Source organism: Typopeltis vanoorti, chromosome 19, assembly GCF_054136105.1.
Source record: "Typopeltis vanoorti isolate ZY-2024b chromosome 19, IOZ_Tvanoo_1.0, whole genome shotgun sequence".
In the NCBI taxonomy this organism is placed as follows: Eukaryota; Metazoa; Arthropoda; class Arachnida; order Uropygi; family Thelyphonidae; genus Typopeltis; species Typopeltis vanoorti.
Genome location: NC_143567.1, coordinates 74903965 through 74930339, shown reverse-complemented (window position 1 = coordinate 74930339; position 26375 = coordinate 74903965). Strand labels below are relative to the sequence as shown.

The 26375-nt window shown below is 36.8% G+C and overlaps 1 protein-coding gene across 1 annotated transcript in view; it reads right to left on the bottom strand.

The window, feature by feature from the left end:
* LOC150096251 (8-oxo-dGDP phosphatase NUDT18-like) overlaps positions 1 to 26083 on the bottom strand; it is a 69277-nt gene extending 43194 nt beyond the window's left edge. Inside the window, exons 1-2 of the mRNA XM_090409320.1 lie at positions 25861 to 26083; positions 23260 to 23450 (exon numbers count right to left, since the gene is read on the bottom strand). Coding sequence (XP_090265446.1) covers positions 23260 to 23450; positions 25861 to 25969 — 300 coding nt within the window. The 5' untranslated portion in view covers positions 25970 to 26083. The remainder of the gene's footprint in view (positions 1 to 23259; positions 23451 to 25860) is intronic.
* Between the last annotated feature and the right edge of the window lie 292 nt (positions 26084 to 26375).

Below are 26375 nucleotides of genomic sequence, written 5' to 3'. Positions count from 1 at the left end.
AGCGATTCCCCAGCTACAGGAGATGCAACCAAATGTTATCTTTCAACAGGACAGAGCCCCCCCCCCCCCCATTGGTCTCGTGATGTTTGCAATCATCTTAATCGAGAATTCCCGAATCACTGGATTGACAGAGATGGTCCAATCCCATAACCCCTGAGGTCACTGGACATTATACCCCTAGACGTGTTACCAGCGGTGCACATTTTGAAGTTGTTCATTGACTTTTTTTTATATATATTATGCAATGAAGTCTAACTTTGTGTTCCATTTCAAGTATCCACTGAAGAGTTATAATATATTATAATCAGGGTAAACATTTGTGGACACCCTGTGTTTTCTGGATTGCAGTTCTATCAATGTGGTACACAGCTTGTAATCTATTTACCCCAAAATGCATCGCTGAAGTCATATTTTCATATGTGAGTAGCAAAAAGATGTCACAGCTTATTATTAAAATACTCTGGATTAGAGATAGTTATTGGAAGTTTTTCCACTTGGTTATACAATAAATTAAAGATACCAAGAAATTATATACTTATTCAAAATAATTCAAAGCACATATCCTTAAGGGTGTCTATAATGCTATGCATTAAGGAAAGGGTCACTATACCCAGACCAGTTTCATCTTTTATTGAGGTCTCATCAGTGGGAGCCAGACACAGAGGTGATACTAAGGTTGAGGTAGTGCCAAAGTCATATTTTCATATACGAGTATCGAACAGGTGTGGCACCTTATTACTAAAATACTCTGGATTAGAGATAGTTGTAAGTTTTTCCACATGGTTATACTATAAATTAAAAATACCAAGAAATCATATACTTGGTTTAATCCTTTATCCAAATGTAAGCAAACAAAGTTTGCACTTGAAGTATTCTCAGGACTGGGGCAACTAGTATATAGAAACTAATGACTTCACATCACTTGCCTTAGAATCCCAAAATGCAAATTACATATTCTTACAGGTATGTATAATGCTATGCATTTATAATTTCTTGGTATCATTAATTTATAATATAACCAAGTGGATAAACTTCCAACTATCTCTAATCCAGAGTATTTTAATAAGGTATGACACCTTTTCTTTTCATATACTCTGGGTCTGGATCCCACTGATGAGACTTCAATAAAGGTCGAAACCGGTCTAGGTAGTGACCCTTCCCATAATGCATAGCATTATACATACCGGTAAGGATATGTGCTTCGCATTATGGGATGCTAAGGTAAGCGATGTGAAGTCATCAGCTTCCATATACAAGTTGCCCCAGTCCTGAAAATACTTCAAGCACAAACTTTGTTTGCTTACACTTGGTATCTTTAATTTATAGTATAACCAAGTGGAAAAACTTCCAACGACACCCATTATTTTGTGCCCATACTGACAGCCTATTTAAATCATTCTGCAAGCTTTCCACATTGCCTTAATTAACTATTACTTTAACTAATTTTGCATCAACAGCAAACAGCTGAATATTTCCTTTCAGGTTATTTCCTATATCATTTATATTCAAATTAAACAGTAGTGATCCTAGAACTGAACCTTGCAGAACACCACTAGCCAAGCTTTTGACTGGTTCTGCTATTCCATATACCACTTTCTGACATTTGTCCAGAAGCCACCTCTCATCCAAATAACCAGCATCATATCTATCCCGATTTGTTCAAATTTGGGGAACAGAGTTCCATTTGGTATTTGGTTCAATGCCTTTACAAAATCCAGCAGAATCATCTTGCAACCATTTCCTTTACCCAAATCAACTGTCATTCTATTATAAAAAAGTTAGTAAATTACTAAGGCATAACCAACCCTTCAGAAAGCCTTGCTGACCCTCATACAATTATCCCTCGACTTACGTCCGTTCGAGTTATGTCCTCTAGAAGATACGTCCGTGATCCCATAAGGGAATAAATAACATTTTTGGCTATACTTTTGAACAAGACGCAAGCGAGCATAAGATAAAGCATGCACATGGCAACATCGCTTTCAGCGGCAACCTCCCTCAAAAGTTGGCACGTGTCTTCAACAGTTCCTCTTGATTTTGTGTTTGAGAATGGGTTATTTGTGTATTTATCGTTAAATATTTCGCGATGTTTTGTGCAACATGGCCCCTTCATGCACAATGAACCTAGTGAGGAATCACAGAAAAAGTGGTGAGCAATTGATCTTGAAACGAAATTGCAAGTTATAAAGCAACATGAAGCTGGTAAGCCTGTCAATGTGATCGCACATGACTTTGGATGGTCTAATTCTACAGTGACGACCATTTCACATTGAGGACTCATCGAGGGAGGCCCTAACATCATGTCAAGAACAACTATTCGACATTCACACAGTATCTATCATACCTTGCCTTGAACTCATTCACGGTCGTAGCACCCACAACAGACTCTGGAAGCTTATTCCACTCATTCACTACTCTCCAAGTAAAAAACCTAGCTCTAACACCCTTGTCAATCACGCTCTTGCAGAGCTTCCATTCATGGCCCTAGTCCTCCCAACACCAGTCATATTTTCAAAAATATCTTCTGGATCAATCTTATAGAAACCCTTCAGTAATTTGAATATCTCAATCATATCACCCCTCCTTCGCCTATCGTCCAATCTCTGCAACCCACAAATCTTCAACCTATTCTCATAAGGTTCATTCCACAGACCTGCTATCATCTTGGTCACTCATCTCTGGATCCTCTCCACTTCCTCCCCATCACAAAGAAACCCTGGTGCCCATAACTGGGCACAGTAGTCCAGATGGGGTCTTATCAAGGCTCGATATAGAGGAACAACAACTTGTTTGTCTCTGCATGTTAAAGTATTTTTCAGAAGCCAAGTGATTTGGTGAGGTGTTTTAGTCACTTTTGCAATGTGCCCCCTAAACTTCAATTCCCTATCCACCAACACTCCCAAATCCCTGGCCTCATTAATCTCCTGGAGTACGGTTCCACCAATGCGATATACTGCTGCTATTCTTTTCACCCCAAAGTGCATAACCTACACTTTGGCACATTAAATTGATATCCATTTTTCCTAGCCCAGTCCTCCAAACTATCCAAATCATCCTGTAAAATTTTGACATCCTGTGCACTCATAATTGCTCTACCCAACTTTGCATCATCAGCAAACAAGTGAACACTTCCTCTCAAATCCTTTCCTATATCATTGATGAACAAATTGAAAAGCAGTGGTCCAAGAACAGAGCCCTGTGGCACTCCACTAGTCACAGGCCGTCTTTTAGACTCTACTCCTGAATAAATCACTCTCTGGTATCTCTCCTTCAATCACCCTCCTATCAATCTCACCAACCCTATATCTATCCCCATCTACTCCAGTCTACTGATTAGGGTTCTATGTGATATCCTATCAAAAGCCTTGGCAAGGTCCAGTAGTATTACTGTAAACCCATTACCTCTATCCAGTTCAGCCGTCACTGTGTTATAAAATGTGAGCAAGTTACTGAAGCATGATCTACCCTTCACAAAACCATGTTGTACCCCATACAATATCCCATTTTCATCTATCCAATCCTGTATTCTTTTCTTGACTAATTTCTCTAAGACCTTGACAATGATTCCTGATATGCTAATTGGTCGGTAATTTACAACAGCAGTCTTGGAACCACCTTTATGCAGTGGAACTATTTTTCCCTTCCTTCCACCCGCTCGGGACTAACCCAGACCTGAGACTCAAATTGAACAAAATGGTCAAGGGTACTAACAATTCTTTAGCTGCTTCTCGTACAACACGAGCTGGTATACCATCCAATCCCACAGATGTACTGACATTGAGGTTATGCAATATACTACTCACCTCCACTTCATTCACCACAATTCCCATATAATCTACTGGTACATTTGTTTCTGCAATGTCACCACCTGGATGATATATTCTTGCAAAGTGCTCACTCAGTAACTCAACTATATCAACTGATTCAGTTACCTCCCTACCATCGGCATTCTTTAATATCATTCTGCCATGTACATTTTTCCTTTTACTTGCTACATATTTAAAAAACTGTTTAGGATTCTCTTTAGCCTGCATGGCCAATGTTCTTTCGTAATCCTTTTTTGCTTTTCTTACCACACTCGTTACCTTTCTGGCCTGCGCTTTATACCGTTCATGTGCCTGCCGGTCACCTTTCTCCTTAAATTCCCTCCATAGTTGTTTTTTTTTTTTTGCAGCTCAAGTTTAATGGTGTTATTCATCCATTTAACCCCTAGTTGATTTATTATTCGGACTCTAGGTATACAGTCAGCCATTGCTTCATGCAAACACTTCTTAACTACCTCCCATGCACTATCAATTTCTAGTCCTTGCAGTTGTACATGCCATGGCACTGAACCAATCAAACTCCTAAGCTTGTCATACTTTCCAGCCCGATAATTCCACATGTACCCTGTCTTAATTGAAAATTCTACACCTTTAGCCACCTCCCAAGTCAAGACCCTATGATCACTCTCACCGATTGGTGGTAATGTGGTAATATTTGTTACAGCCAAATCCTCAGATGTAATTACTAGGTCAAGCATTCTCTGACCCCTAGTATTTTCCATTACATGCTGTCGCAGATAGTTATCCCTTAATAACCGCATAAAATCCAATTCCTTCCTCCCGTGTGTCCTCTCCTCACTCCAATCAATGCGACCATAGTTGAAATCTCCCATAATAATCACCCTCCTTCCACTCATTTCTTCTATTTGCTTGTGCATACTGTCACCACCATCTTTTCCATCACCTGGTCTATAGCAGCACCCAATTGTATATTTAGTTCTGCTAGCCACAATCTCACACCAAATGGCCTCAAATGTGCTCTTTTCTCTATCCCACAATTCAACTTCTATTCTCCTTGGCTGCAGCTCATCAGCTATCATCAACAATACTCCTCCCCCCATTTTATTCTCCCTGTCATTCCTGAACACACTATACCCATCACATTCAATCCCACTAGCTATATCATCTACAGTCAGCCATGTTTCACTAATACCAATAACCTGTGGTCTGGAAGTGCCAACCATGGCCAAAAACTCTTCCTTCTTGTTCCTAATACTCCTAGCATTAGTGTACATGAATTTAAGACCCACATTAGCCCCAACCCTACCTTGATGCCTTATATTAACTATCCCACTCTGATTTGTTGTCCTTATTTGCTCGGGCATATTATATTCATTCTTGCATGCCTCCCTAAGGACTGTATATCTACTCTCCCCCCCCCCCTTAATAAATCTAGTTTCCCTGAATTTGCACATCCACCACATTCAGCAACACTTTCTCAAGTCTTCTTACACCGTAACCATTCAAATGCAAGCCATCCATTTTATATAGATCCTTTCGCCCATCGAACTCACTCCACACGTCCACAAATTCCACACCACTCATCATACATAATCCACACATAAAGTCATTCGCAATTATGGCCCTCCTTTTAAACATTTCACTGTCATACCGTGGCAAAAGACTAATCATTCTAACTCTCTCACTCTTTTCTTTTGCTACCTCAAACAATTCATTCAGGTCTTCTATCATTTCCATTTTTTCTCCTTTCAAATCATTCGTACCTGCCACAACAATCACTTCTTTCACCCTTTCCTTTTGCTCTCTAATAGACTCAGTTACATCCTTTATGGTCGCACCAGGTTGATACGATTTTGTCAAATCCTCTACTATCACACCTCGTACTAACGAGTCTCCATACAGCACTCTATCCTTCATTTTGTTCATGTTCACACTCATATACGTCTATTTTTCCTGTCATACTTTTTATTATTGGCTGGTTCATTCAGTCGACTTTTGCTCATACGCTCTAGCTGCTGTTTTGCCCTTTATATCGCACCATTCAACAACACGATCTCACTCATTGCGTCTATCTCATCTTTTTTATTCTCAGTAAAACCATTAATACTATCATTCACACTTTCTACATTCACACTCTCACAATTCTCTGGTACAACCTCGCCGTTTCTTGTCGTATCCCTATTTTCTTCATTCTGAAGTTTGACAAAAATATCACATTCACGATCCGAAATACTCAATTTCTCATTCTCCCTACATTTTCTACACACATTCACTCCTTTATTATCATCTAACCACACTCTGCCCGCACTCCGCAAAGCATACATTTCGCAGCTAGTACACTGAATCATCTCTTTTATACTACCGTTCTTTGATAAAGATGGCGAACCATCATTACTGGCTGCCATTTTCCTTCGTACTGGAGCCATACTTACTTGCAACGTATTTTATCAAATTATAACACACCAAAAACACACAAAAAGATGCACTAAGAGACGCAAGGCAAAGAAAACTACTAATATAAAAAAACTAATATTAAAAACAATATTAAATAAATTTATCAACGATAACTGAAAATAATACTTATCTTATCCGGAGCTTTCATGAACACTACAGACTACGAATCCCTCTAGTGGCGACAGCCCCAATAAAATATGTTATAAAGACACACAAAATACTCTAAAAACACGAAAATCGTTCTAATATACTATAAAACCGATTTTCTAAGGAAAAACACACACAAAAAATACCAAAAATCACCAATTTTACACAAGCACTAAATTACACCGGTGGATGAGACTTCCTTGTTTCGAAAAAAATGCACGAGCGGACAATTCATCAACAAATAGCTAAAATCTATACCTGGTTTCAAAGCTCTTAAAGACCATGTTACGATTCTGTTAGGGGATAATATGGCTGGATATAAACTGAAACCATTTGTGATATGGCACAGTGAGAATCCATGAGCCTTCAAAAACATCAAGAAATACTCTTCCAGTTCGTTATCGGAGCAATAAAATTTGCGGGTGACTCAAAAATTGTTCAAGGATGCCTTAATCAACTGTTATGTGAGTGAAATGGAAAGCTATTGTGTGAAAGAAAACGTAGAACTTAAAATTTTATTAATTCTAGATAATGTTCCAGGTTGTCTGCTTTACATCAGTGATCTTCACTCCAAGATCAAGGGCATCTTTCTCCCTCCAAACACTGTCAGTGATCCAACTGATGGATCAGGAAGCTCTTGCAGTATTTAAAGGATTATTATCTATGGAGAACTTTTTCACAAGAAATTTCTGCCATTGAAGGAAATGATCAGACTCTTATGCAATTCTGGAAAGCATTCAATATTTATCATACCATTAAAAATATTGCTGTGACTTGGGACAAAGTGACCTCTCAATGTATGAGTGGCATATGGAAAAAGACATTAAAAAGGTTTGTGCATGATTTTGGAAGTTTGTAATAGTGGGCATAGCAAACAATCTGAATCTTGAAGTTAACGATGACAACATAATTCAACTCATAGAAAGGTCCCCTGAAGAGTTGACGAACAAAGAACTGGTCATACTGAGGAACAACTGTTGCAGAAGAGGAAAAACGAGAAAAGGAAGAGGGAAAAGAGAAACAGGAAGAGGAAGTTGAACAATTTACAGTGAAAGGTTTTGCAGAAATGTTCTTTGCAGTTAACGATGCTCTCAAAATGGCGTGAAGACATGGACCCCAATGTTGAATGCTACTTAATAATAGAAACGAAAGTACATGATGCATTTGCTTGCTATGAACAAACTTATGATGAAAAGAAGATGAATAAGCAAAGCACATTGGTCATTTTCATCAAAAAAACAAAGGTTACACCAGAAGAGCCACAGCCTGATCATTCACACAGGGAAGGTAATGAAGATGTGATTGTGGAGAAAGATTTGGGTGATTATTCTCCTGTTTTATAGTGGCAGTAACACACAGTACAGTTTTATAATAAGGTTTAAAAATTAAAATGACAGTATACTTATTACGGTTAAGTCCCTAACCCGTATAACTCAGTTGATTTAATGTATCAACTTACGTCCTGCCGGATAGAATGGAACTCAGACGTAAGTCAAGTGATGACTGTATTCTTATCCATCCAATCTTGAATTCTCCTTTTGATCAATTTTTCCTGCCACTCCTGAGATACTGCAGTCACAGAACCTTCCCTTATCCAAGGAAATTATTTTGTCCTCGTTCCACTTCCTTGAAATTCTAACAGAGCTGAGACTTAAATTAGAGCCTAGTCAGAGGCATTGCAAGTTCCCTTGCACATTCTTGAAAACTCAAGCTGATATCCCATTTATTCACACAACTGTACTTGCATTGAGATTTCGCAATACCCTAAGAACCTCCAATTCATCCACCTCAGTATCTGCATCAGTCTGTTACAGCAGTAACCTCACATAAACGATATACCCTAGTAAAGTGGTCACTCAGTAACTCAACTATGTCACCTTGTCACCATCAGCACTAATTAAGGTTAATCTTCCACATTCATTCTTCTTACTTGCCATGTAACGAAAGAACTCTTTGGGATTTCCTTTGGCCTGCTCAGCTAGATTCTTCTTGTAATCTGATTTTGCCTTCCTTGCCATGCTGGTCACCTTTCTTGCCTGATCCTTGTACTGTTCATGAGTTTGCTGGTCACTGTTCTACATATACATCCTACAGAGCATTCTCTTTTTCTGCAGCTCATGATTAATGATATTACTCATCCATCTAATTCCTACCTAATTAACCCTCAGTCTTTTATGCCATGGCACAGATTTAAGCTTTCTCCTGAGCTTCTCATAATCACCTGCCTTGTAGTTCCACATATACCCCACTGACAAAATATTCTCATGTTTTACAATCTCCCAAGTCAAGACTGCATGGTCACTTTTGCCAATCGGAGGCAATGTGGTCACCTTGGTTACGGATAGCTCTTGTGACCCTATAACCGTGCAATACTCTCACACCGCTAGTCCCTTCCATCAAATGCTGTCAAGTAATTATCGCTTAGTAGTATGTGTATAAATTCCATTTCATATTATCACTTGACCCACACGCATTGTTCTAATTTGCCAATGTATGCATAATACATCTTTGGTTTGTGTCACAATTATCATCTTTGATTATTTTTACAGTACTTTTTCCTTCATTTCTAAGATTTTTCAATAGGCTCTAGAGTATTCTGTCACCTTCCTATATTTACTTTCTATGTTCTAATTTGCCAATGTATGCATAATACATCTTTGGTTTGTGTCACAATTATCATCTTTGATTATTTTTACAGTACTTTTTCCTTCATTTCTAAGATTTTTCAATAGGCTCTAGAGTATTCTGTCACCTTCCTATATTTACTTTCTATGTTCTTACCAAGTCTTCCCATGACTTTTGTTCAGGTGGCTTTATAGTGCTAGTGCTGTGCTTCTCTTTATTTACATTTATTCAGTCAGAGTTATCTTCACTTATTCTCAAGTGCACAAGCTGACTTACTTGCCAGGAACTTTCAATATGCTTTCTTCTTTTTCTTTGATTGCCTGTGTAACATCCAGAGTCCAGCATGAAAGATTACCATGCTGGACATCTCTCCTTACAGACAACTTCACCACATGCTTCTCTGGCTAAATCAATCAGTGTTTTCTTCAGGCATTGCAAGTGATTCGCCAAGATTTGGTTCTTGTTTTCACCTCTTTCATTTTTTCGCGAATGATAATTGTGTATTTGAGTCTAAATTCTGAAAGTTGTACAATTTTGATTTGTTTTAAAATTTTATACTCTTCTTTTCAATATGGAATTCCATTTTATGCTGTTCAAAACTAAATAGTGATCATTTCATATTTCAAATCCTCTATATCCACTCATGTCCTGCACTAGTGGGAAAACATCCCTATCAACCATAATATAGTTAACAAGACTTTTCTTATTTCTTACATCTTCTCTCCATGTGAATTTGTGCACATTTTTATGTTGGAACATGATGTCAATAATAACTAATCCATGTCCCGAACAGAAATCCAGCAGGCATTCCCATTGTTAGATATTGAATGGAGAACTTCTTGACAAGTTATTCATTCAGGATCTAACATGTAAACTTCACAAAATAACAAAGAAATTTGCATAATACCTGCTTACCAGCAGAAGGTGAGAAACACCTAAGTTGTTGTATGTGAAAGTATATATCAGTATGTGTAATGTATTGGAATTATTTATTGTCAAACGGAAAGCCAAAATCAAGAATTATGTCAGATTAGCATTTCATGTAAAGGAATAATGGCTTAATTTATGTATTATTAAGCTATCAAAAAAATCTTACGTCACTGGGTAAGAAATGGCTAATAGGATCAACGGTCACGTCTAAGCCGCAAGTGCCTGTCATAACGCCGAAGGCAGTAGCTTATGGGGACGGCTGATGTAAGTGCCTTTCCTCGAAAACAACACCTAATAGCAAGGAGGGAAAGCAAGGGATCAACCTAAGGGCAATGTAAGTTATGGATCGTGCAAAAAAACAATACAGAAAAAGAGGGCACTGAGAAAGAGTGTTTAAGGCAATACACACCAAACTCTAGCTTTTTTCTTGTTTCTTCGGGGATTTTGGAGATCGAGGACTCTCGACGAGTGATCGGAGATAGCACAAGCCGAGGGTGCTATGTCGACGGACAGCTGGCCGTATTCATGACTTGCGCTGAGAGGTATTCCACGGAGACCCATACAAGAATCAACAGCTCATGCAGAACAATGCCAAACACTGAATGACCCACCTGAGCGAGCGGAGAAGGCTCATAGTTCCAGCCATTTCTTGATTTGTGTCCAGTAGCAGAGAACGCAACAACTCAATCACGAGACCTGACCCAGAACCAGCCAAGACGAAGGATGACCTGAGCAACACGTGGCAGCTAACAGACCTTCGGAGGGACTGGTAAAGTAAAGATCCTTTTGTTTAATAATTTGAGATTGTTTGATGGTAGAATTTGTGTCTTGATAAAGCAAGACTGAGGACATTTTAGAGAACTTTGACAGGATAGAGTAATTAATACAGCTAATTCTATTAGACAAAGAATTGTATAGGATAAAATCTCTAATGTATATGACTGAAGTAGTGAAAACCTTTGTTATTTGAGTAAATTTAACTAAGAGAGAAATGAGTTGTGAAATATCTATTTAAAGCAAATGTGAATAAAGGAACTCGACTTGAGTGTGACATTGTTTAATTATCCATTTGTATTACATGATTTTGCATGTCAGTTTATTTATGTAAGAAGGTTAGATTAGCATCGAAGAGTTTGTATAGCTTAGCATAAGACATTCACTTAGCTAGCAATTCAGAAGTTTTGATAACTTAATACAAGATTTAATGTACCTGTCTTTTAGCATTAATAAACATGTTTTGTTACTTGAACCTGAGTCTTGCCTGAATTCAAGGTGTCAAACTACCACTTGTGAAAATAGAACCAAATAGCAGGAAGGAGTTTAGATAATTATATAATTGTGATTAGATCTTAAGTCACGACTGCAAGGTACCGAGATCTATATACTCGTGTGAATTCTAGATTAACGTATTGAAAGTTTATTTTTCACTTGGTTAGACTATAGCTTGCTATAGTCTATAATATTAGCTTGCTCCACCTTTGCAACGAGTTTCCCAGTGTTGTACTACCTTACCCCAGTCCTGAAGATACTTTCAGGTGCAAACTTTGTTTGCTCACACTTGGATAAAGGATTAAACTAAATTTATTATAGATTAATGTATATGCCTAAAACCTAGGAATATTTCCCTGAGCCTGAATTATATTCTTGTTATAGGAAGCTGGCTGGTGCAGTTAAAATATAAATTTGCCAGTTTATGAAGAGGAAATATCTCTAGGAGCCAAACCGAGTTATATATTAAGGAGAAAGATATAAAATTAAGGTAGAAGGATATAGAGAAGACTGGATCAATTTGGATCATACTTAAATACATACTCTAATAAGGAAACAAAAATACAGAGACGTAACAGCAATTATTATTAGATTTCTTTTCTCCAAATTTTCCCAAAATATTTATGTATATCTGGTAATTATTTCTTACTCTCTATTTAGATCTCCAACAAGAACCAGCTTTTCCTTTTCTGTATCAGCTGTCTTCTCTAATTCCTCCTTTCTTTCTTAATAAAAACCTCTTGTGGGGCCATAGGCACAAATAATTCTCATTGTCCAGTTCTCTATTCTGATATTTGCCAAGATCACTCTAATTGACAGTGCTTGCCATGAATAGCAATAGCTACTCTTTTTCCCTGATTGTTATTGTGAATATAACATTTTGTATTTGTTGCTTAGAAAGTTTAAATCTGTGTTTGTCTTCATTGTTTCAGTCAGGCCTATTATGTTGATCTGGTACTTATCCAATTCTGCTAGTTCCATTTCTTTTTCATTCATGCTTCTTACATTGACAGTACCGATCTTGAATTCTGCTGATGTTGAGTTGGGATGTGTTTTGAGATTCGTTCCAGTAACTGACATTGCACTGTTTCCCATGGTTCGTTTAACCAGGAGATGCTACAGTCAGCATGTAAGTCTGTCACGTTCAACTATCATTTTACATTGTGGTTTAAGCCACAATTTGGTCAGCTTAATCACAATCAAGGAAAAGAAGGAGTAGCCATTGTATTCAACACTAAATACGAGGCCAATCTTCTTGAATGGCAGGCAGTCTCAAGTAGAGTGATGTGGGCTAATATCAGAATGGGGAATTGGACAATGAGACTTATTTGTGCCTATGGTCCCACAGAAGGTTCTACTAAGGTAGAAGTGGAGGAATTTTTTGATGATTTAGAAAAAACAACTGACACAATGAAAAAGGAAAAGTTGGTCCTTGTTGAGGATCTAAATAGCAGAGTAGGAAATGATTGTCAGACATACAAAAATATTTTGGGAAAATTTGAAGAAAAGAGCAAAGCTAATAATAAATAATGGCAAATACCTGTTGGATTTCTGCTCAGGACATGGACTAGTTATTACTAACACCATGTTCCAACATAAAAATGTGCACAAAATCACATGGAGAGAAGAGGCTAGGAATAAGAAAAGTCTCACTGACTATATTATTGTTGATAGTGATGTTTTCTCCTTGGTGCAGGACACCAGAGTGTACAGAGGATTTGAAATTGGAAGTGATCACTATTTAGTCTTGAGCAGGATAAAATTGAATTTCATATTGAAAAGAATAACATGTAAGAAAGTTTTAAAGCGAATAAAAGTTGAGCAGCTCTCAGATGTGAACTGTAGACTAAAATACACAAAGATTATTGAAGAAAAAATGAAAGAGGTTGAGAACAGGAATCAAACCTTGGAGATTCAGTGGCAAACTCTGAAGAAAACATTGATTGATTCTGCCAGAGAAGCATGTGGTGAGGTTGTCTGTAAGGATAAAAAAATCAGAACTCCCTGGTGGACACAGGAAGTAAAAGAGGCAGTGAAGGAAAAGAAGAAAGCATATCAAAAGTTCCTGGCAAATAAGTAAGCTTTTGCTCTTAGAGAATACAGAGACAAATGTAAGAAAGCGAAAAACTGTAAAACTAGCTAAACAAAAGTCATAGGAGGACTATGGCAAGAACATAGAAAATAAATATCAAGAAGGTGGTAAGATATTTTGGAGGTTGTTGAAGCTTAGAAATGGAGGAAAGAGTGCTGTAAAAGGAATTAGAGATGATAAAGGTGACATGAAAAGAGGGAGAAAAAAAAAGATATCCTTCAAGTATGGAGTAATTACTTCGAAACATTGCTAAATGAAACAAGCAGTGATAGCACAGTGGTAAAAAACACTCAACAGGCATACAGTCAGGAATGCGTATCCATACTTGAAGTAGAAAACGCCATCAAAGGCTTGAAATGTGAAAGGGCAGCAGGAATAGATGATATTCGACCAGAAATGCTGAAGTATGGTGATATAAATGTCTTACAGTGGCTGCACTGCATAGCTCAGAAAGCCTGGACAGTGGGACGAATTCCCGATGATTGGAGTAGAGCTCTCATAGTACCCATATATAAAAAGGGAAATAAAACTGAATGTGAGAATTACAGAAGTATTTCCCTACTGTGTGTTCCTGGCAAGATCTATGCAAGTATACTTGAGAAACGGTTGAGAAGAATTGCAGAAGAAAAGCTTGGTGAAGAACAAGCTGGATTCAGGCCAAATAGAGGCTGTCAGGATCAGATCTTCACTTAACGACAAATAGTTTAGAAAGCATGGGAATATAACAATGATCCGTATTTAAGTTTTGTCGATCTGGAAAAGGCATATGACAAGGTGCCAAGAGAGAAGCTATTCATTACACTACAGTTATATGGTGTCAATGGGGCATTATATCAAGCAATACTTAGTCTTTATTTGGATTGTAAGTCAGCAGTTAGAATTGAAGGAAGTACAGGAAGATGGTTTAACGTTAAATCTGGTGTGAGACAAGGATGTACATTATCCCCTCTGTTATTATCTATATGGATCACAATATGAAGGAAAGTGGTATTAAACATGATATCATAATTTGAGATGCTAATATTAGCTTGTTGCTTTATGCAGACGACGACATACTTCTAAATAAATCCACTACAAGTTTGCAAGATTCCCTGACTAAATTGAATGCCTATTCTACTAGATATGGTATGAAGGTCAGCATTAAAAAGACAAAGACAATGAAAATAGGTAGAATTGTTGAAAATGTCAACTGCTTTGTGAACGGGAAACCTGTGGAACAAGTAAAACATTTCATCTATTCAGGCACAATTTTTAGTGAAGATGGTAAATTAAACATGGAAATAGACAACAGAATCAACAAAGCTGGTATGGTAGGAAGTAAACTGAATAAATTCATATGGAATAAGAGAGAAATTAGCCAAAAAACTAAATTAGCTATATACAAGACAGTGTTCAAACCAGTTTTAACTTATGGATCTGAGAGCTGGGTCAGAAGTAAAACACTTGACCAAAGACTAGACACCTCAAATATGAGAGTCCTGAGAAAGACAAAAGGCGTGAACAGATGTCATCAGTGGCAATATCGTATTAAAAACGAGGATATTAGGAAAGAACTTGACATTGTCGACATCCAGGAATGCATTTGCAGAGCTAATCTCAGGTGGTATGGTCACTTAAACAGAATGGGCGAGGAAAGTTTAGCAAAAGAAGTGTTCTCTGCCAAGTTGGCAGGAAAATAACACAGAGGAAGACCAAGATATAGGTGGATTGATACTTATATTTCTATCGTCTAAGGTACAAAGTACCTTAGACGATAGAAATATAAGATCTGATAATGTTGGAGTCTTGACAAGTAACAGACTGATTTGGAGGAAAATTGTAGATAGGAAGTTAGTAATGATGTAAATTTTTCATGTAGTACTATCATATCCTGTACACCCCTTGAGGGTACATATCAGGAATTTGAAGATGATGATGATAATACTGAATTGTCAGAACATTCTCATACATTCAGTATCCAGGTAGATACCTAACAGCATACCAAAAGAAGGTAATGATTGAACATTATTATTATTACGGGCAACTCCAGGGAGTTGACAGACTCATCGAGGGAGGCCCTAACATCATGTCAAGAACAACTATTCGACATTCACACAGTATCTATCATACCTCGCCTTGAACTCATTCACAGTCATGGCAGCTTATTGCACTCATTCACCACTCTCCAACTAAAAAACCTAGCTCTAACACCCTTGCTAACAACATTCTTGCCCAGCTTCCATGTATGGCCCCCTACTCCTCCCACCACCAGTACTATTCTCAAAAATATCTTCTGAATTAATTTTATAGAAACCCTTCAGTAATTTGAATGTCTCAATCGTATCACCCCTTTTCCATCTATCAACCAATTTCTGCAACCCACAAATCTTCAACCTGTTCACATGAGGTTCATTCCATAGACCTGCAATCATCTTGGTCACTCGTCTATGGATCCTCTCCACCTCTTCCCCATCAAGAAGAAACCCTGGCGTCCATATCTGGTCACAGTAGTCCAGATGGGGTCTTATCAAGGCTCGATACAGAGGAACAATAACTTGTTTGTCTCTGCTTGTTAAAGTATTTTTCAGCAACCAAGTGATTTGATGAGCTGATTTAGCCACTTTTGCCCCCTTAAACTTCAACTCTCTATCCACCAACACTCCCAAATCCCTAGCTTCCTCAATCTCCTGGAGTACGGTTCCACCAATGTGATATACTGCTGCTAATCTTTTAACCCCAAAATGCATAACCTTACACTTTGCCACATTAAATTGACATCCATTTTCTTTAGCCCGGTCCTCCAAACTATCCAAATCATCGTGCAAAATTTTGACATCCTGTGCTCTCACTATTTCTCTACCCAACTTTGCATCATCAGCAAATAAGTGAACACTTCCTCTCAGATCCTTTCCTATATCGTTAATGAACAAATTGAAAAGTAGTGGTCCAAGAACAGAACCCTGCGCCACACCACTGGTCACAGGCCGTCTTTTGGACTCTACTCCTGAATAAACCACTCTCTGATATCTCTCCATCAACCACCCTCCTATCCATCTCACCAACCCTATATCCATCTCACCAACCCTATATCCATCCTCATATGCTGCAGTTTAATGATTAGAATCCCATATGGTATTCTGTCAAAGGCTTTAGCAAGATCCAGTAGAATCACTGTAAACCCATTACCCTTATCCAGTTCAGCCGTCACAGTGTTATAAAACGTGAGCAAGTTACTCAGGCATGATCTACCCTTCACAAAACCATGTTGTCCCCCATATAGTACCCTATTTTCATCTATCCAATTCGGTATTTTTCTCTTGACTAATTTCTCCAAGACCTTGACAGCGATTCCTGTCAAGTCGGATGCTAATCGGTCTGTAATTTACAACAGCAGTCTTGGAACCTCCTTTATGCAGTAGAACTATTTTCCCCTCTTTCCACCCCCTCGGAATTAACCCAGAACTGAGACTCAAATCAAACAAAATCGTCAAGGGCACTGACAATTCTTTAGCCGCTTCACGTACAACACGATCTGGTATACCATCCAATCCCACAGATGTGTTGACATCGAGGTTTTGTAATAGACTATTCACGTCCACTTCATTCACCACAATTCCTGTATAATCTATTGGTTCATTCATTCCTGCAATGGCACCACCTTGATGATATACTCTTGCAAAGTGCTCGCTCAGTAACTCAACTATATCAACTGATTCTGTTAGTTCCCTACCATCGGCATTCTTTAAAATAATTCTGCCATATACATTTTTTCTTTTACTTGCAACATATCGAAAACACTGTTTGGGATTCTCTTTAGCCTGCATGGCTAATGTTCTTTCATAATCCGTGTTTTGCTTTTCTTACCACACTTGTTACCCTTCTGGCTTGCACTTTATACCATTCATGTGCCTGCAGTTCACCTTTCTCCTTAAATTACCTCCATAGTTGTTTTTTTTTTTGCAGCTCTAGCTTAATGGTGTTATTCATCCATTTAATCCCAACTTGATTTATTATTCGGACTCTAGGTATACAGTCAGCCATTGCCTAATGAAACACTTCTTCACTGCTTCCCATGCACTATCAACATCTAGCCCTTGCAGTTGTACATGCCATGGCACTGAACCAATCAAACTCCTAAGCTTGTCATACTTACCAGCCCGATAATTCCACATGTACCCTGTCTTAATTGTAAATTCCACACCTTTAGCCACCTCCCAAGTCAAGACCCTATGATCACTCTCACGTCGCAGATAGTTATCCCTTAATAACTGCATAAAATCCAATTCCTTCCTTTGTGTCCTCTCCTCCTTCCAATCAATGTTACCATAGTTGAAATCTCCTATAATAATTACCCTTCTTCCACTCGTTTCTTCTATTTGCTTATGCATACTATCTTCACCATCTATTCTATCACTTGGTCCATAGCAGCACCCAAACTGTATATTTTGTTCGGCTAGTTTCAATCTCACACCAAATAGCCTCAAATGTGCTCTTTTCTCTATCCTGCAGTTCCACTTCTATTCTCCTTGGCTGTAGCTCATCAGCTATCATCAATAACACTCCTCCCCCCATTTCATTCTTGCTGTCACTCCTGAACACACCATACCCCTCACATTCAATCCCACTAGCTATATCATTTTCTGTCAGCCATGTTTCACTAATGCCAATAACCTGTAGTCTGGAAGTGCCAACCAAGGCCAAAAATTCTTCCTTCTTGTTACTAATACTTCTGGCATTAGTATACATGAAATGCAGAAGCCCATTTGTCCCATCCCTATTTTGATGCCTTATACTAACTATCCCATTCTGATTTGTTGTCTTTCGTACTCGCTCGGGCATATTACACATTCATACACTCAACTGTCTCCCTGAAGTCTGCATATCTACTTCCTCCCCCTCCCTTAATAACTCTAGTTTCCCTGATTCTGCACATCCACTTCCACTACATTCAACACCTTTTCAAGTCTCCGTACACCAAATCCATTCAAATGTAAACCATCCATCTTATATAAATCCTTTCGCCCATCGAACTCACTCCACACATCCTGCATAATTCACTCATAATGTCATTAGCAATTATGGCTCTCCTTCTATACTCTTCACTGTCATACCGTGGAAACAGACTCACCATCCTAACTTTCTCACTCTTCTCTTTTGCTACCTCAAGCAATTCCTTCAAATCCTCTCTCATAACCATTTTGTCTCCTTTCAAATTAGGTCAGAAGCCCCAGTCGGTTCACTGCATTCCTTAAAAGGCTACACACAGAGGTCTCACAGTTATACAGCTTTGACCCTTAAGCACCCCTAGATCATGAATTTTCAATAAAAATTATTATTAGAACAAAAGAAAGAAAACATACATGGAAAACATAACACATAGGACAAACTGAAAAGTGCTCAGAATTATGTCCACTAATGGTGTACAAAGATTATCATCATCAAATTCCTGACATGTACCTTTGGGGGAGGGGGGGTTGTACAGGATATAGTAATAGAACTACGTGAAAAGTTACATCATTACTAACTTCCAATCGACACATTTCCTTCAAATTAATCTGTTATCTGTCAGGACTCCAACATTATCAGATCTGATATTTCTGTCTTCTAAGGCATTTTTTTACTTATCAATCCACCTACATCTTTGTCTTCCTCTGGATATTTTTTCTGCCAACATTCATCACCTTACAAATAACACTTGTTTTACTAATCTTTCCTCTCCCATTCTATTTAATTAAGTGACATACCACCTGAGATTAGTTCTGCTAACACATTCCTGAATAGTAACGACGTTAAGTTCTTTCCTAACATCCTCATTTTTAATAAGATACTGCCATTGATGCTATCTGTTCACCACTGTAATCTTTCAGAAATCTCCTATCTGTGGTTTCTAGTGTTTGGTCGAGTGTTTTATTTCTAACCGAGTTCTCATATCCATAAGTTAAAATTTTTACTAAACACTTTTTTATACAGGTTGGTCAAGGCTGCCCACCTGGTTGGCTGAGTGGTTAGTGTACCCACTCTCCAACCAACAGGTTGCCAGTTCTAATCACCAGCATGGGCATGGATGTTTGTGATTATCTTGAGGTGGAAGATGAATTTCATCGCCAGGTGTAAGACCACTGCCCCACTTATTGGAGGCCTGAAGTGGCTCGAAGTAGTTCCATGTTTGCAGTGGCATTGCGTGCCCATTTCGGGTAAGTGTGCTGTTGTGTGGCCTATGCAACCTGCGCTTCAAAATTCACGTCAATTTGATTGTATGATTGCATTTTTATCGATGTATGAAAGCTTTAAGAGTATAACTCACATCAGCACTCATCTTAATTGGACAATGCAATTAATTGTAGGATAACTTTGAATACTTTAATTTATCAATTAATTGTAACCAAATCTTTGTAGAGTGGGAGATATGTGTTTGATTTAAGATATATTATAAAACAATAATGTAATTCAAATATACACATTTGGTGTGTATATTTGAATTACTCCAAGATCTAAATATAATAGTAAATTTGGAAGAGGAGGACAAAGATTTCCTCCTTTGACTACAATCATACAATTTGCACAAGCGATGGCAGAAAATGGGACATTCAGTAAATCGTCAGCACTGTTTCCCATTGTAAATATGGGTAAAAAAAAGTTATAAATTATTTAGAGAAAATTACTTGTCTATATCAGTATCCTAAGCACGTCAGTTCACACTTGCAAGCATGCAAAACAGATGAAAATCAGAAAACAAACACAGCAACTCTTGACAAATTACAATGTTCAGTTGAATTGGTTGACACAATAACCAATCAGAACACTGATTTCTGGATGCTATTGTATCAGCGAACACCCTGCCTTGCCTTCTGGGTGGTTTTAAACCACTGGAACACTAAGAATTTAACCTGCTGTGCCATTTGTGCATCTTTTCAAAGGGTTCAAAGGTGTCCATATTTGTGACTCCACACTCATTCTATTAATGCAAATGTGATGCAATGCTTACGCGTCAAGTGTTCTCTTCCTGAAGAATTATTATATAGTGTTCAATTTTAGTTATAGGAATCTTTAACAGGAAACAAAAAAAAAAAAAAAAAAAAAAAAAAATTCACGAAACTCAGTGATATTGGTCAATGGGGTGTCCTCACACAGGATGAACTCTCATACTGGATCTTAAAAGGTCCACCAGAGTGTCAGCACTGGAACGGTCCATTTGAAAACTCTAAGCGTTCGTTCAAAAATCAGGTTAGATATTGTTCAAAAGGTCTTTTTCAGAATAGGAAGGTTAATGGTGAAGTATACGATCAGGAATAGCTTGTGTACTCATCAACAACAGGTTGTATTTATTGCTTTGTCTGCAAACTGTTTTCAACATCAACTGCAGCACTAGCTTCTGATGGATTTTCTGACTGGCGAAATCCCATTGTAATTCAAAGTCATGAACACTCTGAAGATCATAGAAGAGCTTTGCTTACATACTTGACAAGAAAGCGTCGTCAAACTTTAGACTCAGAACTAGCAAAACAAATAAAAAAACAGCTTTATTGGAGGAATGTGCTCGAGCGTGTTGTTGCAGTGATATGCACATTAGCAGAACGTGGTCTGGCTTTTAGGGGAGACAATGAACCTTTTGAATCGCGAAATAATGGCAACTACCTTGGTTTGTTAGAATTGATTGCTAAGTTTGATCCATTTCTTTCCAATCAGATAAAACAACATGGAAACAGAGGATCTGGGTCTCCTTCATATTTATCAAAGACATGATCTTTATGTCTAATAAAGTAAGAAAATCAATTTTGGATGATCTGAGAAAGGCAGGTTACTTCAGTTTGTCTGTGGACTCTATGCGAGATCTTTCCCATGTGGATCAACTAACTGTTATAGTAAGGTATGTATCACCTGGTGATGGTTTACCCGTTGAACGTTTTCTGACTTTCCTAGAGTTGGAAAATCACAGTGGTGAATGTATGGCAGATATGGTGGTGGATTATCTAAGGACTGCAAAGTTGATTTCAGCAAATGCCAAGGACAGTCATATGATAATGCAGTGAATATGGCTGGTAAACATAAAGGAATGCAACAAAAAATCCTTGAGTTAAACAAGCATGATATATATATATATATATATATTCCGTGTGCCGGTCATTCACTAAATCTTGTCAGCTGTGCTGCTGTAGATTGCTGTTTAGATGCAGTAAACCTTTTTTGCTGTTGTTCAAGAAATATACACTTTCTTTTCATCTTCTACAAAGAGGTGGTCTGTGATGTTATCGTTCTTGAAAACAGACTTAGATACCAGAGTACTAAAAAGACTGTCTGACACTAGGTGGAAAGCAAATGTCAAAGCAGTGTCTGCCATAAATGTGAGTTAAGCCCATCATAGATGCTCTAAGTCACATTATGATGATAAGAATGAAAAGGGAGCAACAAGACTAGAAGCTGGTACTCTTCTGGAAAAAATGGAGGAACTAGAGTTTGTTTTTATGCTACATTTATGCAATAATTTGCTGCCAGAGTTTCACAAAACCAGTATGGCTCTCCAGGATCCAAAGATTTGCACTTACCATATGTGCAAATCTGTACAAATCACTTTCTCACTATGTTAAAAACATTCAAGAAAATTTTGATGATTTTGAAGAAGTTAAATCTAGATTGCCTGGTGTAGAATATAAGTCTACAGTAAAAAGAAAGACGATGAGAAACAAACAAGCCAATGATGGAGCTGCACCTGATGCTAATGAACAGCTTTCTCCAAGAGACAAATTTCGAGTGAAATCCTTCATTCATATCATGGACATCCTTGAGGCTAATTTAATGAGAAAAGCAACAGTCTACAATTATGTTGCAAATAAATTTTCATTTTTAGTTGATTTAGAAGTTTCAGAGGTACAGCTATGAAAAGCAGTAGATACGTTAATAAAAGAGTATCCACACAATGTTGATATTAATCTCACAAGTGAACTGAGGCACTTCCATGAGTATGTCAAGCAGAATTATCCTGAAAAAGAACATTTTCAACACAAAGCAGTGTCTGTAGTTTTCCCTAATGTGGAAGCAATATTACGACTATCCCTGTGTTTAATGGTAACAAACTGTTCAGGAGAAAGATCATTTTCACAGCTAAAGAGAATAAAAAATGAACTGAGAGCAACTATATCTCAAGAAATATTGTCTGCACTTAGCATCATGTGTATAGAAAACGATAAGTTACGTAGCATATCTTTTGATTAATGATTTAATGTACATAATTAATGATTTTGCTTTTGGGAAATCAAGAAAGAAAATGTTTTAAGTTATATCTTAGAGCCTTTTAGAGGATTATATAATATAATTATTTCTATTAAATATTGTTGTCTTATAACAATTTATCCACTCTATATTTTCAATATTAATTTATTATATATATATATATATGTACCTGTATTATTTGGAATTTTGGGTACACAATTTTATGTGATGTCTACTGTCAAATTTTCACCTGAATAAAAGATTAATTTTTTATATACTACCAATTATGTTGTTATATTAATTTAATTTTTACTTTTTATTTTCCTATTTTAATTTAAAACTTTCTGTTCTATGAGCCGTATTTGTCGTTTTTAAAAACCTTTAATTATATAATTATTTCTGTGATTTCGTAAACGCATACTTTATTTTTTTAATAAAAATTAAAAGACAATATATTTTCATATATTAAAAAGGCGTATATATTTTAAATTTTTCTGAGACCAGCTGATGTAATTTAAAACAGTAGGGGGTCTCTGGGTTTTGTATAGCTTAGGGCCTCAGCAAGTCTAAATCCGGCCCTGCATACCACAGTACATATGCTAAATCTGATAAACTTAAAAGATTTGTATAATATCAGAAAAGAAGTGACTTATATTAAGTGGTACTAATTTTTTATTACAACTAATCAAAGATTAAGTTTTTAATTTTTTTCAAATTTTGCAATCGGTGAATTAATAATCACACACTTTTTAATACACAAACAAGAATTACCACAATATCTTCTCCAGGTTCAACACGTCCAGCTGGTAAGTACCATGTTCCTGCACATGAACTTTTGGCTTCCTGCATCATAAGTACGTCATTCTGCTCATTAACTAATACAGCTGCTACAATATATGTCACTGATTTTTTCACTACTGGTTTGTAGTCAGCTAACACCAATGATTCTATTCCTCGTGAAACTATAAAAAATCAAATCAAATCAATAATTTCAAATAATACAAAAGGTTTTGAACAAAAAGTGAAACATTTATTATTTAAATTTGTAGAAAATAATTACTATCCATGAATGCTACTTTTCAGAACCAACACCAAACAGCATTCCATAACAGGATAATCATCGTCATACATTTTCTGTCCACATGCCATTAACACAACTCCTACTCAGGTGATGCACATAGTTATGAAAAGAATTTATGAAAAGGAGATGAGTAAGGGAGTTTTCATTCAAAGTATTAAATAGAACATTAGTGCTGGGTTCATGAATGTTCTGATGTTTCTGGTTAATTAACCAAACCTCAACTTCACAATTTAATATCATTGGTAAATTTATCAAGCAAAGCTCATAGAACAAATGGTTAGGTTATTTATAATTATGGTATTAGTATTCATCAATTATAAAAACTGTGTAACCTAAGTATGTCACATAACTGGTTGGCTACATTATGTTTACAGCAGTTTTTTTTTTTTTTTTTTTTTAATGGTGCTGTTAACTTTTTACATGAAGCTGGTGTATTTTTTAAAGTGATTCTTAGTGGTAAAGTGGTGTATGTTGATTTTAAAGTTTTTTTTTTTGAAGCGGCAATATCTTAATTTCACAGAGAGTTAATCTGATCTTTAAAAGGTTAGGTTAACTCTGAAGTGATGTAGGCCAGTGGTGTTCAATTCTTGGTACCCACATTTCTGGTATTGGCTCCTTGGTACTGATGTGGCTATTTTTGGTTTCCAAAAGTGGTTTCATTGATTTTAAAACAAGTTGGCTTTCTAGAGCCAGAGGCATTTGACTTTTGATTCCTGCATTAATGGTATTGCTTTATTGGTACTGACGTGGGTGTATGAGGAGGGAGATAATGCAGATTATATATAATTAAGTTCAGATTTCAAAGGCCACGGGCATCTACTAATGTGTTGTTGGTGTCTGATATATATATATTTTTGGTATTACTGTAGGTGTTTTTGTTTCGTAAAGAGTGATATTATTGTTAATTTAAGTCTTTATGTCAGATTTGCTTTGAAAGGTAGCACGTTGGAGATGTTTGGTTGTGTACTATCGGTTCTTGGCAAAAAGTGTTTGTGGTACTTTTTTGTGTTATTTTGATATATTTAGTGTTTTATATGTTAATTTTATATCTGTAATATTATTTTTCTGCTGTAACTTATGGTAGTACATTATGTGTAAATAACAGTCTGAAAAAGTTATTATCCTCTTTTGATGTTTGTATAACCCAAGATCTGATTGTTCTGGAATTCTATATGAAGCTACTAGGACTACAAGCCTATTGTCAGTGTTGTTACTATTAGTCATGTTGTAGGCATTGGCAACGTTTCATTTCTCAGTCTTCATTTTTGTCTTCTTTCTGTTAATGTTTGTCTTAGTGTCAAATGTTTTACTCTTGGAGGGTTCTCTTCTTTTTTTGGGATGGTTTGTTATGTTTACCTTCAGGATTTTTCTGACATTTTCCTTGCTTGGCACAAAACAAACATCTTGAGTTTATCACATTAGTTGCCATTTCGTTATTTTATAAGCAGGTGTGATGTTATCTGTGACATTTGCTCCTGTATATTTTTCTTTGTGTTATTATTGTTTTAACATATTTATTATTGTTGAGTGTTTCATTTTGTTTGCTGTATGGTGTTTTCATTGTCTTTTTTTTTTTTTTTTAATGTTTCTTATATGCATCTCACTTTTTTTTTTTTTTTTTAATAGTATAGTCTGACATGCTTTCTGTCAGTTTGTTAGTTTAGAGAGGGTTGTAGCTTTCCATATATTTGCAGCAAACAGGGCTTTATACTTCCAAAGGACTTCTTCCTTTGGGAGTACTTAAGAATGATAAGTTTTAAAAACAGTTTCACACACAGCAACTTCCTCAGTGGATGTAAATTGTAGTCTGATATACATATGATGTAATATGACAGACTTATAAAGTGGTAGGTGTTCTGAATCCATGAAGAATAAAGAAAAAAAATTATATTGAGCTCACTATTCATTTCCCTTTATTTTTATTTTTCCCTTGTAATAAGGGAAAAAGACAAACTTACTGCATAACAGATGCCTGATGCATAGCTGAACAATACCATGAAAATAACTGATATTCCTCTCTATTAGAACAAGTAGTCCACATGGTATAATATCAGCATAAAAATAATACGAGCCATGCAGTTACTTGGGTTTCATCACCAGAAAACGACAGATGAAATTATTCCACTTTATTTTCAAATATATATAATTAATAAATGTCTGAATCATCGTACACTAAGGTAAGTTCAATGAAGAGCATTACATTTAACTTCTCGCTTTATTATCAGTATTTAAGAATACTGATAAAATGCCATTAAAGTCATAATAAGGTGGATGCTATCAAAATCACTCACCAAGTTCTTCTACTTGATCTGCCAAAGTAAAATCAACAATTTCACCAACATCATCTTCAACAGCATCGCCCGCAAGTATATGTTCAATAAAAGTTTCAATTTTATCCATTTCGGCTACTTTTTTATTGCTGCACGAAAAAGCTGACCACTATATACGGACCACGCCTGAAACAATCCGCATGCCACACATTACTCCATTCAAACGTAACCAAAAACTCTTATCGCCAACAAAACAATCATCTCCACAAGTCACCTTAAACTAACAAATAAAATAAAAAAAAAACCCTCCACCCATATATACCTATACGTATACGTAAACAGCCTAATTACCGTCAAAAAATGCACAACACGTTGTTTGATGCTATAGAGCCGTCTTGTGGTACATTCGCTTACTTTCAAAAATGACTCTCAGACAATTCTCTTTCAGCCCACCAGCAGTAAAAAAAAAAAAAAAAAAAGGACATGGAATATACATTTTCTTCTACATTTATTAAAGAAACTGCATTGACTGCGTC